Source organism: Bufo bufo, chromosome 3 (assembly GCF_905171765.1).
Source record: "Bufo bufo chromosome 3, aBufBuf1.1, whole genome shotgun sequence".
Classification (NCBI taxonomy): Eukaryota; Metazoa; Chordata; class Amphibia; order Anura; family Bufonidae; genus Bufo; species Bufo bufo.
Genome location: NC_053391.1, coordinates 143,871,906 through 143,886,023, shown reverse-complemented (window position 1 = coordinate 143,886,023; position 14,118 = coordinate 143,871,906). Strand labels below are relative to the sequence as shown.

The following is a 14,118-nucleotide window of genomic DNA, read 5'->3' as shown; positions in this document are numbered from 1 at the left end:
GGTAGGAGGAGGAGGGGAGGGACTGTGGCCACTGCGCCACCAATGAATGTGCCGGCCATATCCCGGCCCCTATGACTGCACGCTGTGATCCGCGCGATTAACCCCTCAGTTGAGGGGTTATTCGCGTGGATCACAGTGTCCTGTCAGAGGTCGGGGGCCGGGTTCTTCAGTCTCGACTCTCTGCATTGGTGGCAGTGGGCAGTTCCGATCGGAGTCCCAGCAGTGTAATGCTGGGGCTCCGATCGGTTACCATGGCAGCCGGGAGTCACGCTACTGAAGTCCTGGCTGCGATGGTATGTTAGTGAGCAGCATTATACTCACGTGCGCCGTGGCCGCCGGGCGCTCTTTCTTCTGTCTGTGCGGCTCATTGCTATGCTTATAGCATTAGCAATGCGCCGCACAGACCTATGAGAGGCTGGAGGGGGGCTGATCAGAGGCTGGAGGGGCTGATCAGAGGCTGGAGGGGCTGATCAGAGGCTGGAGGGGCTGATCAGAGGCTAGAGGGGCTGATCAGAGGCTAGAGGGGCTGATCAGAGGCTAGAGGGGCTGATCAGAGGCTAGAGGGGCTGATTAGAGGCTGGAGGGGCTGATTAGAGGCTGGAGGGGCTGATCAGAGGCTGGGGGGGGGGGCTGATCAGAGGCTGGGGGGGGCTGATCAGAGGCTGGCTGCCATGGTCATCTCCCTGCTGTTGTGTGCACAAAGCACAGGACAGCAGGGAGAGTGTAAAGTCCTATTCACCCTAATAGAGCTCTATTAGGGTGAATATGACAAGGGTTCTAGCCCTTAAGGAGGCTAATAGTTATTAAATAAAGTAAAAAAAAAAAAAGTTTAAACACCCCCCCCCCCCCCTCAAATATAGAAAACAATATATTGCGATATACATGCTTAAAATTATATCGCAATATAGATTTTATGACGCGGCTCCGCCTGGCTCCTAACTTTTTTAGCTGGCTCCTAGATTCCAAGGAAATTTGTCAAGCCCTGTCATATATGAATTTCACTTTTTGAATTGAACAACTGAAATAAATTAACTTTTTGATGATATTCAGATTTTTTGAGATGCAACTGTAGATATTCATTTCTGTTTTCCAAGTGTTTTCTATAGCCATATAATTCTTATCCACCCACAGTGTGACATTTATGCATCCTGACACATTTTTAAAGCTGGTGATGTTTAGCAAGATCCCGCGGCTCCAAAGAACTACTGTATGTTATGGTATGGTGCCATCTAGTGGAGATGCTTAAAATAACATCATAGCAAACCACATAGAAGTTTTGTCTTGTGGATATTGTGGCAACCTGTCAGGGGATTACCATGTATACTCTTGTAAACAGGAACTTCTACCTTCGATTTAATAGAAATTCCAGCGTTTTGGAAAAATAGATTTTCATTACTACCCTTTTTGCATGTTCAGCACAAAATTCATGGATACTTTTCTTCAAAAGAGTGCCACGCCTGTCCACAGGTTGTGTGTGGTATTGCAGCTCAACCCCATTCTCTTCAATAGAGTCCAGTTGCGATACCAAACACGTCAAGCCTGTGGTCTACTGCCATTCTTTAATTTTCCACGCTACTTAAAACCTATATTGGTACTTTCATCGGATCAGTACACTGTGCTTGGTTTTTATCCAGTGTAATGCAGCTCACGAGCCTGGCACCAGCCTATAAATGGTGCACTGAGCTATAGTTCCATGATATTAAGAGGAAAGTGGAAGAATCCAGATATGATGCAGTAATGACATTTGAGAAAGCTGGAGGATAGAAAGAAGGATAAAGCAGCAAGGGAAGATGGACGGGGAGAGACAGTACACTTGCCTCGATCAGGGGAATGTGTGATTGCAGCGGTGGAAGCGGAGAGCCTCTTACTGATCGGCGAGTCCACTGGCCTCTGTAGACTCATTGTAGAGGATGATAGTTTGTCACAGGCTGCAGAGAGATGTATCAGACACAGAGATAAGAAATCGCTCACAGAAAACAAATCACTGCTCTTTTTAGAATTTTTTTAAATATTTTTTGGTGATTACGGTGACCAGGGTCACAGAGGAATTTGGAAAGGGATTCACTAATATTTAACTAGCAGCAGCCTAAATCAAATATGTTACTAACTGAAGTCTGTAGGCTATGCAGATGTTTTTTTTTTTTTTATACCAGTAGGAGGCGATCATTCAACCTACAAGCCAGTCTGTTATACTAGAGTGCACCCACTGCATTCATGAGATTGTGGAATTTGCCCAGATTAGTGGTGATTATCAGGGGACATTAAGGGGTCCCCAAGTATAAAGTGAATTGGCTGCAGACCCCCCTCATGAAGAGGTGGTTGTTTCCACATCTATGTTCCATCTCTGGCAGCCGGTACTGGTCACGTTTCCTTTTAATACTGTAATGCCTGGTAAGCAATGCAAAGCTGTAAGCACTAGATATGGCTATACAATTTTCAGTACACAACTATGGATTTTTTTCTTACTTCACCACATGAAAACGCTGAAATACTTTACAATGTACAGGTGAAACTCAAAAAATTTGAATATCGTGCAAAGTTCATTTATTTCAGTAATGCAACTTAAAAGGTGAAACTAATACATGAGAGAGACTCATTACATGCAAAGCGAGATATTTCAAGCCTTTGTTATAATTTGGATGATTATGGCTTACAGCTTTTGAAAGTCACAATTTCAGGTACCCTTTGCTGAGGGGGTATGGATTAATTAGCTAACTAGAGTGTGACACTTTGAGCCTAGAATATTGAACTTTAAGTTGCATTAATGCAATTCCTTTTAAGTTGCATTACTGAAATAAATGAACTTTTGCACAATATTCTAATTTTTCAAGTTTCACCTGTACCTACCCTTACAGAATATAGGATTTAAAAAATATATATATTTACAGCAGTTTTCCTTCTCCCTCCAAACACAAACTTACAAATCCCAGTTGCCTACTGCTACCACTAGGGGGCTGATTTGTATACGGAAGCATAAATTGCCTATTATAGAGGCATTCCATTGAAAAACATTCAAGGAATATCCCTAACGCTGGGTTCACACCTGAGCGTTTTACAGCGCGTTCCTACGCGCTGTAAAACGCTCAACAGGCAAGAACCAATGCTTCCCTATGGGCATGGTTCTCACCTGAGCGTTTTACAGCGCATACGAACGCGCTGTAAAACGCCATACGCCCCAAGAAGTACAGGAGATTCTTTAGGGCGTATGGTCGCGCGTTCCCATACATAGACTTCCGGGAACGTGCGACTATGGGCGTTGCTTGTTGCTGGAGCTCAGGTCTGAACCCAGCACCCAGCGTAAGATCTCACCTTTAGAAGCCCACCTATTGAAAATAGGTAGGAAATATCCAAAAGTAGCCACTAAGAGGAGGTGAGGAAGAGTTGGCAACACTCTCCGTTATCGTTAATAGAAGACACAGAAACAATTTTAACAGAAACCCTGTATTTGGTATCTGCTATATTTAAGACACACTTTACATATATATAACACACACAGTATCTCACAAAAGTGAGTACACCCCTCACATTTTTGCAAATATTTTATCTTTTTATGGGACAACACTGAAGATATGACACTTTGATACAATGTAAAGTAGTCAGTGTATAGCTTGTATATCAGTGTAAATTTGGTGTGCCCTCAATATAACTCAACACACAGCCATTAATGTTTAAACCGCTGGCAACAAAAGTGAGCACACCCCTAAGTGACAATGGCCAAATTGTGCCCAAAGTGTCAATATTGTGTGTGGTCACAATTATTTTCCAGCACTACCTTAACTCTCTAGGGCAATGGTGGCGAACCTATGGCACAGGTGCCAGAGTTGGCACTCAGAGCCCTCTCTGTGGGCACCCACTGGAAAAAGTCTATGGTGTACCAATATGCCTTAGACTTTTCCTGCCATTCATCAGCATCGGGCGCTGTATGAACAGCACTGGCAGCGCACTGAATGCAGGCAAGCTATTATAGCTAAATGATAAAGTACATGGAAGATACATTATACTGGCCTGTAGTATTCAGGGTAAATTGCTGTGTTGGCACTTTGCGATAAATATGTGGGTTTTGGGTTGCAGTTTGGGCACTCGATCGCTAAAAGGTTCGCAATCACTGCTCTAGGGCATGTTCACTAGAGCTTCACAGATTGCCACTAGAATCCTCTTCCGCTCCTCCATGACAACATCACTGAGCTGGTGGATGTTAGAGACCTTGCGCTCCTCCACCTTCTGTTTGAGGATGCCCCACAGGTCACAGGTGCTCAATAGGGTTTAGGTCTGGAGACACGCTAGGCCAGTCCAGCACCTTTACCCTCAGCTTCTTTATCAAGGCAGTGGTCGTCTTGGAGGCGTATTTGGGGTAGTTATGTTGGAATACTGTCCTGCGGTCCAGTTTCCAAAAGGGAGAGGATCATGCTCTGCTTCAGTATGTCACAGTACATGTTAGCATTCATGGTTCCATCAATGAGCTGTAGCTCTCCATAGCCGGCAGCACTCATGCAGCCCCAAACCATGACACTCCCACCACCATGCTTGACTGTAAGCAAGACACACTTGTCTTTGTACTCCTCACCTGTTTGCCACCACACACACACACTTGACGCCATCTGAACCAAATAAGTTTATCTTGGTCTCATCAGACCACAGACCAGTAATCCATGTCCTTATTTTGCTTGGTCTTCAGCAAACTGTTTGTGGGCTTTCTTGTGCATCATCTTTAGAAGAGGGTTCCTTCTAGGACAAAAACCATGCAGACCAATTTGATACAATGTGTGGCATATGGTCTGAGCACGGACAGGCTGACCCCCCCACCCCTTTAACATTTGCAGCAATGCTGGCAGCACTCATACGTCTATTTTGAAAAGACAATATCTGGATATGACGCAGAGCATGTGCAGTCAACTTCTTTGGTCGACCATGGAAAGGCCTGTTCTTAGTGGTACCTGTCTTGTTAAACCGCTGTATGGTCTTGGCTGCTGTGCTGCAGCTCAGTTTCAGGGTGTTGGCAATCTTCTTATAGCCTAGGCCATCTTTAAGTAGAGCAACAATTCTTTTTTTTAGATCCTCAGAGAGTTCTTGGTCATGAGGTGCCATGTTGAACTTCCAGTGACCACCAAATTTAACACACCTGCTCCCCATTCAGACCTGAGACTTGGCTAATTGGGAAGAATTTGGCCATTTTCACTTAGGGGTGTACTCACTTTTGTTGCCAGCAGTTTAGACATTAATGGCTGTGTGTTAAGTTATTTAAAGGGCGCAACAAATTTACATTGTAATAAAGTATCATATCTTCAGTGTTGTGCCATGAAAAGATAGAATAAAATATTTAAAAAATGTGAGATTTTACTCACTTTTGTGAGATATACAGTACAGACCAAAAGTTTGGACACACCTTCTCATTCAAAGAGTTTTCTTTATTTTCATGACTATGAAGGCATCAAAACTATGAATTAACACACGTGGAATTATATACATAACAAACAAGTGTGAAACAACTGAACATATGTCATATTCTAGGTTCTTTAAAGTAGCCACCTTTTGCTTTGATTACTGCTTTGCACACTCTTGGCATTCTCTTGATGAGCTTCAAGAGGTAGTCCCCGGAAATGGTTTTCACTTCATAGGTGTGCCCTGTCAGGTTTAATAAGTGGGATTTCTTGCCTTATAAATGGGGTTGGGACCATCAGTGGCGTTGAGGAGAAGTCAGGTGGATACACAGCTGGTAGTCCTACTGAATAGACTGTTAGAATTTGTATTATGGCAAGAAAAAAGCAGCCAAGTAAAGAAAAACGAGTGGCCATCATTACTTTAAGAAATGAAGGTCAGTCAGTCAGCCGAAAAATTGGGAAAACTTTGAAAGTAAGGGCTATTTGACCATGAAGGAGAGTGATGGGGTGCTGTGCCAGATGACCTGGCCTCCACAGTTACCGGACCTGAACCCAATCGAGATGGTTTGGGGTGAGCTGGACCGCAGAGTGAAGGCAAAAGGGCCAACAAGTGCTAAGCATCTCTGGGAACTCCTTCAAGACTGTTGGAAGACCATTTCAGGGGACTACCTCTTGAAGCTCATCAAGAGAATGCCAAGAGTGTGCAAAGCAGTAATCAAAGCAAAAAGGTGGCTACTTTGAAGAACCTAGAATATGACATATTTTCAGTTGTTTCACACTTGTTTGTTATGTATATAATTCCACATGTGTTAATTCATAGTTTTGATGCCTTCAGTCATGAAAATAAAGAAAACACTTTGAATGAGAAGGTGTGTCCAAACTTTTGGTCTGTAGTGTGTGTGTGTGTGTGTGTGTGTGTGTGTGTGTGTGTGTGTGTGTGTGTGTGTGTGTGTGTGTGTGTGTGTGTGTGTGTGTGTGTGTGTGTGTGTGTGTGTGTGTGTGTGTGTGTGTATATATATATATATATATATATATATATATATATATATATATATATATATATATAGTATTTTTTTATTTAAGCAAAAGTCCTTCTTAAAAGGGACCCAAAGATCTTAATTTGTTTATCATTTTGATGTATTACACAAGTTAGTGGATAAAACACTGAGAAATTACTGTCAAACTGTCCTTTAAAACTACTTCTGGCATTGGGAATGGAGGATATTTAAAATCTGAATTAATAAAAACATGCAATCTGCGCTAGCTACCCCTCATCTACCATAGATACAATGATATAGAACTATACTCAAAATAATAATAATAATAATAGACAATATCTAGAGTAGAGGTGAAGTGCTAGTGAGATTACAGTACCAAGCGCTGAAAATCAAGCAAAAATGGAAAAAACTGCAGGATAATTGCCAGTGCTATGATCAGAGAATTTCTAATAAATAGCACGATAAACAGCAGATCAGTTGTGGACATGATGTACTGGATTTTGTGCCACTGATCAGCTTGCTGCATTATTCCCCAGGGAATGTAATGGGGGATGGGGGATTATGACTAGGCAGGAAATCCTGGCACAGATAATGAATACAAAATTCAGCTAAGACTCAGATCTATGTTAATATGGGGACCAGTAAAACAAACATGTTATTCAGTGACTTATGGCCACTGTAGTTCTATGTGACTGCTAAATATTTAAAGGGAAGAGGCTGCTATATGGTCCTTCTTAAAGGGAACCTGTTACGTTGAACGTGGTGTCTGATCTGAAGGCAGCAGGTTATAGAGCAGGAGGAGCTCAGCAGATTGATATATAGTTTTGTAGAAAAAATATTCAATAAACCTCATCATTTATGTATTTAAATCTCTGCTGTTTCTATCCTCAGGAGTCCAGTGGGCGGTCCTACTCCCTGATTGACAGCTTTCTCTGCATACAGTCATACAGGGAAGGCTGTCAATCACCGAATAGGACCACCAACTGGACACCCAACAAATAAAAGTTATCCTGCATCTTTTCCAAGAAAACAATATCAATCTGCTTCTTTCCTCCAGCTCTATAACATGCTGCCCACAGACTGCACTATATACAACAGGTTCCCTTTAAATGACAGTCAAAATCCCCATCTTCCCCTATTTAGCTCTTCTAGTTTCCCAGCTACCCTCAGATAAAAATATCTTGATTATATAAAACCGAGAACATTTGGATAGAACACAAAATCCTTAAAATTATTACTGACTGGCTTAAAAATTGATCCCGTAAAGTAATATCGCTTCAGTTGAGGTTTTTTTTACCTATGTTTTAAAGAAACCTTTAACTAGGAACATTTAGATTAGGGTATTATGTATGATATCCTATCAAAGCTGACCTAATGAGCCCAACTGCTGGTAGGGCAGGGGGTAAGAAATGTACATCCCACTATGCCATCAGCGGCCCTGTGCCACACTTCTCTGCAGCCATGACTCCTTAGAAACAGGACTCTGCTCTTAGCCAGGGTGGGGCTAGATTCATCTGGACTCCATGATTAATATGATGGGAGGGACTCTGGAAGATAAAATTGTGCCCACTCTTAACTCCATCAGGACATTTTACGGATGCTTCACCTAATCACTTTCCTAATGACAGGACCCCATAACCGTACACAATGTCAAAACCATAGAAGCGACATCCAAATTAAGTGCATATTGGTGATGTGAGCATGATATGGAATGTATCACAAGACAGAATGAAACTGGGCGTCATGCACCATGTTCTGGATCCACGTAGGAACACAAACGGATGAACAATGTGACACAGCACGTTGCTGTGGTCTGACCGGAACGCCGTTTAGGGTACACAGCTGGGAGGGATGGAGTTAATGGGACTGGAACACTTAAAGACACAGTAGTCCTGTGCCCCTCATAAAATACCATTGGAGGACTCCTCAGCATCGGCAGAGGTCACGGGCTCTGTATCTGGGGTGTTGGTAGTTATATCTAGCACGGGGGGTTGGGGGATTTCAGATTCACCTGCACAGCACAAAACCAGAGTAAAACAACAAGAGGGTGAAATATAAAATCCTATGGTAAAAGTTACAGAGAAGAATAAAGCAAAAACGATTAAACAGTCTATGTAGAATCAAATAACACTGTGACAAAGAAGGCAGCTGTGAAACAGTTAACATTTTAAGGGCCTACCTTAAAGGAGGCCATTACCTCACCTAGATTTTTGCAGTCAGCTATTACTGAGCAGTATAATCACCAACTAGTAGTGACTAGTGCCTTTAAGAGCATTAATGCCCAGTGTAATAAAATGCAATAAAATCAACTGCACCGACTAATACTACTACCCATGCTAGTAAGAGATACAATACGGTTCATAGAAACATGCATGTACAAAAAGACAGGAGAAGATGGTCATGTGTCCATCTTAGTAAAAGAACACAGAGCTCAAGATACTAAATTGGTCCATTAACCTTGACGTGTGCTTCGGAAGGACAAAGCTGTTCTCACAAATATACATTTATCGTGCCTACTTTCCTATGAGAAATGAGGGCTGCATTGCAGGGAAGAAGGACTCACCATCTCTTCCAGATCCGGCAACCAAGGCCCCACCCCAGGACCATCGCTTCTGCTTCTGTTCCAGCTGCTGACTGCGTTCTTGGGAGCGCCTCATCATAGCCCCCAGTCGCTCCTAGACAAATATGAACACGGATTAAAGTTGGTTTTGGGAGCTACAGTTCAGGTGCAGAGCTTGTGCCTCGAGGCTAAGGTCCTACTGACGGATGATGGGCTTTGAAGACAGAAGAATGAGATGATCCTACTCAACAAAAGGAGGCGGCTGGCTGGCTGCTTTGATCCTCGTCACGGGGAAGTGTCACTAGAGGGGATGTGGTAGGTAAATAACACAAGTTGCATCACTGATTTCAGCATCTGGTCCCTGTGGAGCTGCAGCCAATGATGGTCGCTTTAGATGAGGAATGCTTTCACAGCATTAACTCATTCAGGGCAGAGAGCGCCTGTAACTGCACAGTCACAAAGACCAGGAATGCAGAGGAGAGGAAAAGTACAAGAAGGGTCTTCTAAAATATCAACTGAAATGCTATCAATCATTAGTCTTGTAAGGAAGGCATATGTAATAAAATTACTACAATAATCCAATGTCATTTATTGCCTACAGATGCTGTCCTGGCAAATACAGTATATATGCAACCAGAACGACAATGATCACGGGCAGTTCTCATATTGGAAGAGAATTCCTAAAACTAAGGAGAAGTGGAGCAGTCCATGGCGTCCAAAGACCTTGCAACCCTCAATGTTCACAGGATCTTTAGCCAATTAAATGAGCAACCCAATTTTATTGCCATGGACATCCCCATCACTAGTTTTAAAATACACCCCCCGTCCAATTCTACCGGGACTACACAGTTACTCATTCTCAAACCATAACTGTCGTTGGTCAGGGTTGCCAACCTTTCAGAAATTTCTTGATAGTCCATAAACTCAGGACTGTGCCTCTGAAAAAAACTAGATGTGTCTGATTTTTTTTTGAGGCTGTCAGCACTTGACTAGATTATTTTAAGGGTAATTATCATCATTTTACACAGTAAATGCTGGTAATGAGGTGTTATCAGTATATTGAGCTACAGACATGGATTACTTATAGTCTATCATTCATGATCGTTTTCCAATTTGGCCATAAAAGTTGTCTGTCCGTGATTTTGGGATAAGTAGTCCAGAAAAAAGAAGGGTACACCCTGTCTGTGTAGTGCAGCCATTGTGGTTTCCTATGCACAAACAAGGAGGATGAAATGTGTCACTGCTGTGGTAACATCGAATACTGCTGACCAGGCGGCAGGTCACTATGGGGGGCTAGCCAAGTGCACTCTCCAACAGTATACAGGAATAGGTCCTCACGCACACAACTCTTTCCGTTTTGCAGTCTACAAATCGTGGAGATTCAAAATACGGACGCGATCTGTGTGCTGTCTGCATTTATTTTTTGCTGACCCATTGACTTCAATGGGTACGCGATCCGCATTTTGTGGACATAGACTATCTTTTTGCGAAACGGACATACGGATGCGGAAAGCACACGGATGATCTGTGTGCTTTCAGCAACTGTATGTCTGTTCAGCAAAATGATAGAACATGTCCTATACCTGGCCGCAAAATGTTGAATGAAGTCAACATAGACCACTTTCATATGTAAAATACATAGTCGTGTCCGTGAGGCTTTATGTGCGTGTTCCTCTTAGGGTTGCATCGGGTATCGAAATATCGATACCCAAATCAATACTTTTGTACCGGTATCGATTCGATACCGGGATTTGCCTTTTACCGATACTAGGCTGCGCTACTGCACAGCCCAGTATCAGAGAACATGGCTCGCACTGCTCTCAGCGAGCTCCAGGTTCCCTCAGCAGCACAGGGGAGAAGGAAGCAGTCCCTCCCTCTCCCCTGTGCCGCCAATGAGGAGAGAGAGGGGCGGAGGAGGGGAGGGACTGTGGCCACTGCGTCACCAATGATAATTAACGTTTAATACAGATACTGGAGGCAGGTGCCAGCGGCAGAATCACATAGCCGGCACGAGCCACACCTGAGGGGTTAACTGCCGCTGATCGCAGCTCCCTATCATAGAGGCCGGGTGACGGCTATGTGATTCTGCCGCCAGCACCCGCCTCCTGTATCTGTATTAAAGGTTAAAGGATCATTGGTGGCACAATCTCTCCCCACCCGGTATCAAAATCATTAGTGGCAGTGGCCACAGGGTCCCCTCCTCCTCATTGGTGCTACAGTGGCAGTTGTGATTGGAGCCCCAGCAGTGTAATCCTGGGGCTCCGATTGGTTACCATGGCAACCAGGGCGCTACTGAAGCCTTGGCTGCCATGGTAAGCTCCCTGCTGCTGTGTGCACAAAGCACAGGGCAGCAGGGAGAGTGTTGAGTCCTAATCACCCTCAGAGCTCTATAAGGGTGAATAGGACAAGGGATTAAAATATACCAGGTTCGTCTTAATCTTCCAGATTGATAGCTTAAGCGTCTCCAAATCTAAGGTTCCGCCTTTACCTCTTGTGATAAAAACCTCAATATACCATTGGTGTCCATTTCACAAGAATTGTGCTCAGACTCCAATCTCGCTGTTGGAAACGGCGCCTTTGCAGCTAGTGGAATCACATATTCCGGAGATAGATTTGTCATCATGGGGCCCCTTAGGCATCAACACTTTGAGTCAGCTGTACAGTAAGGGCTGTTTCACACGAGCGGATGCCGCGCGTGACATCCGCTCCGTGAATGACAGCCAAGACCCGATGCAGACTTCAGAAGCACGGAGCATTAACATGACTGATAATGCTCCGTGCCTCTCTGTAATCTCTTTACTACGAAATCACAGTGACAACTTTATCTCACTGTGATTTCGTAGTAAAGAGATCACAGAGAGGCACGGAGCATTATCAGTCATGTTACTGCTCCGTGCTTCTGCTGTCCGCATCGGGTCTTGGCTGTCATTCACGGCATCCGCTCGTGTGAAACAGCCCTTAATGGTTCCTTAAAATCCTTTAGCGAGCTTCAGGAGGAATTCACAATACCCCGCGGAGACTTCTTTAAATACCTACAGGTTCGGCACCTCTTACAATCGAAATCACCTTACCAAGTAATTGCACATAAGGGGATCTTTGAGGTATGGGCCCTGCCAACACGACCAAACCGCAAAGAAGGTATTGGTTCGCTGTATCAAGCTCTAGGCTTGAAATCCACTTTTCCCAAATCTGCACCACTTCAAGCATGGGACAGGGAACTAAAAGTTACTATTCCTGAGTTAGAATGGACTGAAACATTCAAATTAATCTCCAAGACATTTCGTAGCACATCTTTGTATGAGGCAGCCGTTAAGTCATGTTTGAGATGGTACTATACCCCTGACAAATTGAGCAAAATCTACCCTGGCACGTCTCATCTCTGTTGGCGTGGATGTGGTTGCTCTGGCACACTGCTACATATCCTTTGGGAGTGCCCTTTGATATAAAAAATCTGGTCAGATATGTTCGAGGTAGCCTCTAGATTTTGTGGTATTACGGTCAATAAAAACGTGTACACAGCTCTGTTTTTCAGGGGTATACGAGTTGTCCCACCTAGGTGCAGAATCCCGGTGGCACATTTGCTACTGGTCACTAAATTAGCGTAACTAAATATTGGAAATCAGCAATTGTCCCATCTGTGGCTGAAATACCAGCCAGAGTCCATAACAACTGTGCGTATGAAAAAGTAATGGCATAAAAAGGAGCATAGAGTGGATAGGTTCCTGTATCAATGGGAGTCGTGGATGTTGTTCATGCCCAGGTCCCCCAGCCAACCCTATGACGTATCGCTATAGTACTGTCTGATCATTATATGACTGTAGTGTTATTTCGTATCAAGGCAATGTTCATTTTCCGTTACTTTCTGTTATCTTAATACTTGTTTACATGTATTAACTTACCTACTGCTAAATGTAACGCACCACCATCTATGAGTACCTATATGTATGATTGATTACCTACAGTGTAACTGATGGTGTTCATTTTTTTGATTATGTTGAAAAACATTCAATAAAAATGACTGAAATAAATAAAAAAAAATATACCAGGTTCTAGCCCGTAAGGGGAAATTGTTATTAAATGAAAAGTTTAAAAAAACACACCAAAATATTAAGTATAAATCACACCCTTTCCCAATTTTACATATAAAATATATAAATAAACATATTGCCACGTCTGAAAAGGCCAAACTATTAAAATATTTTAAAAAATAATCTCCTATGAACGCCGTAACAGAAAAAAAAAATAATAATAAAACGCGCGATTCGCCATTTTTTTTTGTCACCTTGTCCCCCGCAAAAAATAGGACTGTTCGATTATGGGCCGGACGTTCTATAAAATGCGGAATGCACTCAGATTTATTGGCGTTTTATTTTTTTTGCGTGGTATTGAATGGTATCATGTATCGCAATACTTTTTTATGGTATCGAAATCGAATAAAAATTTTGGTATTGTGACAATCCTAGAAACTTCCTCTTCATCACTGACCTGTTTATTTGCCACATTCATTTGTATTCTATACTAATCCCGATTTACAGACTGCATAATAATCCAGAGCTGCATTCACAGTTTTGTTGGTTGTCACACTAAGGTCTCTTTCACACTTGCGTTGTCCGGATCCGGCATGTACTCCACTTGCCGGAATTACACGCCGGATCCGGAAAAACGCAAGTGTACTGAAAGCATTTGAAGACGGAGCCGTCTTCAAATTGCTTTCAGTGTTACTATGGCAGCCAGGACGCTATTAAAGTCCTGGCTGCCATAGTAAGAGCGGGGAGCGGTATACTTACAGTCTGTGCGGCTCCCGGGGCGCTCCAGAATGACGTCAGAGCGCCCCATGCGCATGGATGACGTGATCCATGCGATCACGTGATCCATGCGCTTGGGGCGCCCTGACGTCACTCTGGAGCGCCCCGGGAGCCGCACGGACGGTAAGTATGCTGCTCCCCCGCTCCCCACTACACTTTACCATGGCTGCCAGGACTTTAGCGTCCTGGAAGCCATGGTAACCATTCAGAAAAAGCTAAATGTCGGGTCCGGCAATGCGCCGAAACGACGTTTAGCTTAAGGCCGGATCCGGATCAATGCCTTTCAATGGGCATTAATTACGGATCCGTCCTTGCGGCAAGTCTTCAGGATTTTTGGCCGGAGCAAAAAGCGCAGCATGCTGCGGTATTTTCTCCGG

At 43.5% G+C, this 14,118-nt stretch overlaps 1 protein-coding gene across 2 annotated transcripts in view; it reads right to left on the bottom strand.

Moving 5' to 3' along the window:
• MAP7D2 (MAP7 domain containing 2) overlaps positions 1 to 14,118 on the bottom strand; it is a 151,878-nt gene that overhangs the window by 36,163 nt on the left and 101,597 nt on the right. For both annotated transcript variants that reach the window (XM_040423667.1, XM_040423668.1), the window contains exons 4-5: positions 8,940 to 9,051; positions 1,818 to 1,928 (exon numbers count right to left, since the gene is read on the bottom strand). In XM_040423667.1, coding sequence (XP_040279601.1) covers positions 1,818 to 1,928; positions 8,940 to 9,051 — 223 coding nt within the window. The remainder of the gene's footprint in view (positions 1 to 1,817; positions 1,929 to 8,939; positions 9,052 to 14,118) is intronic.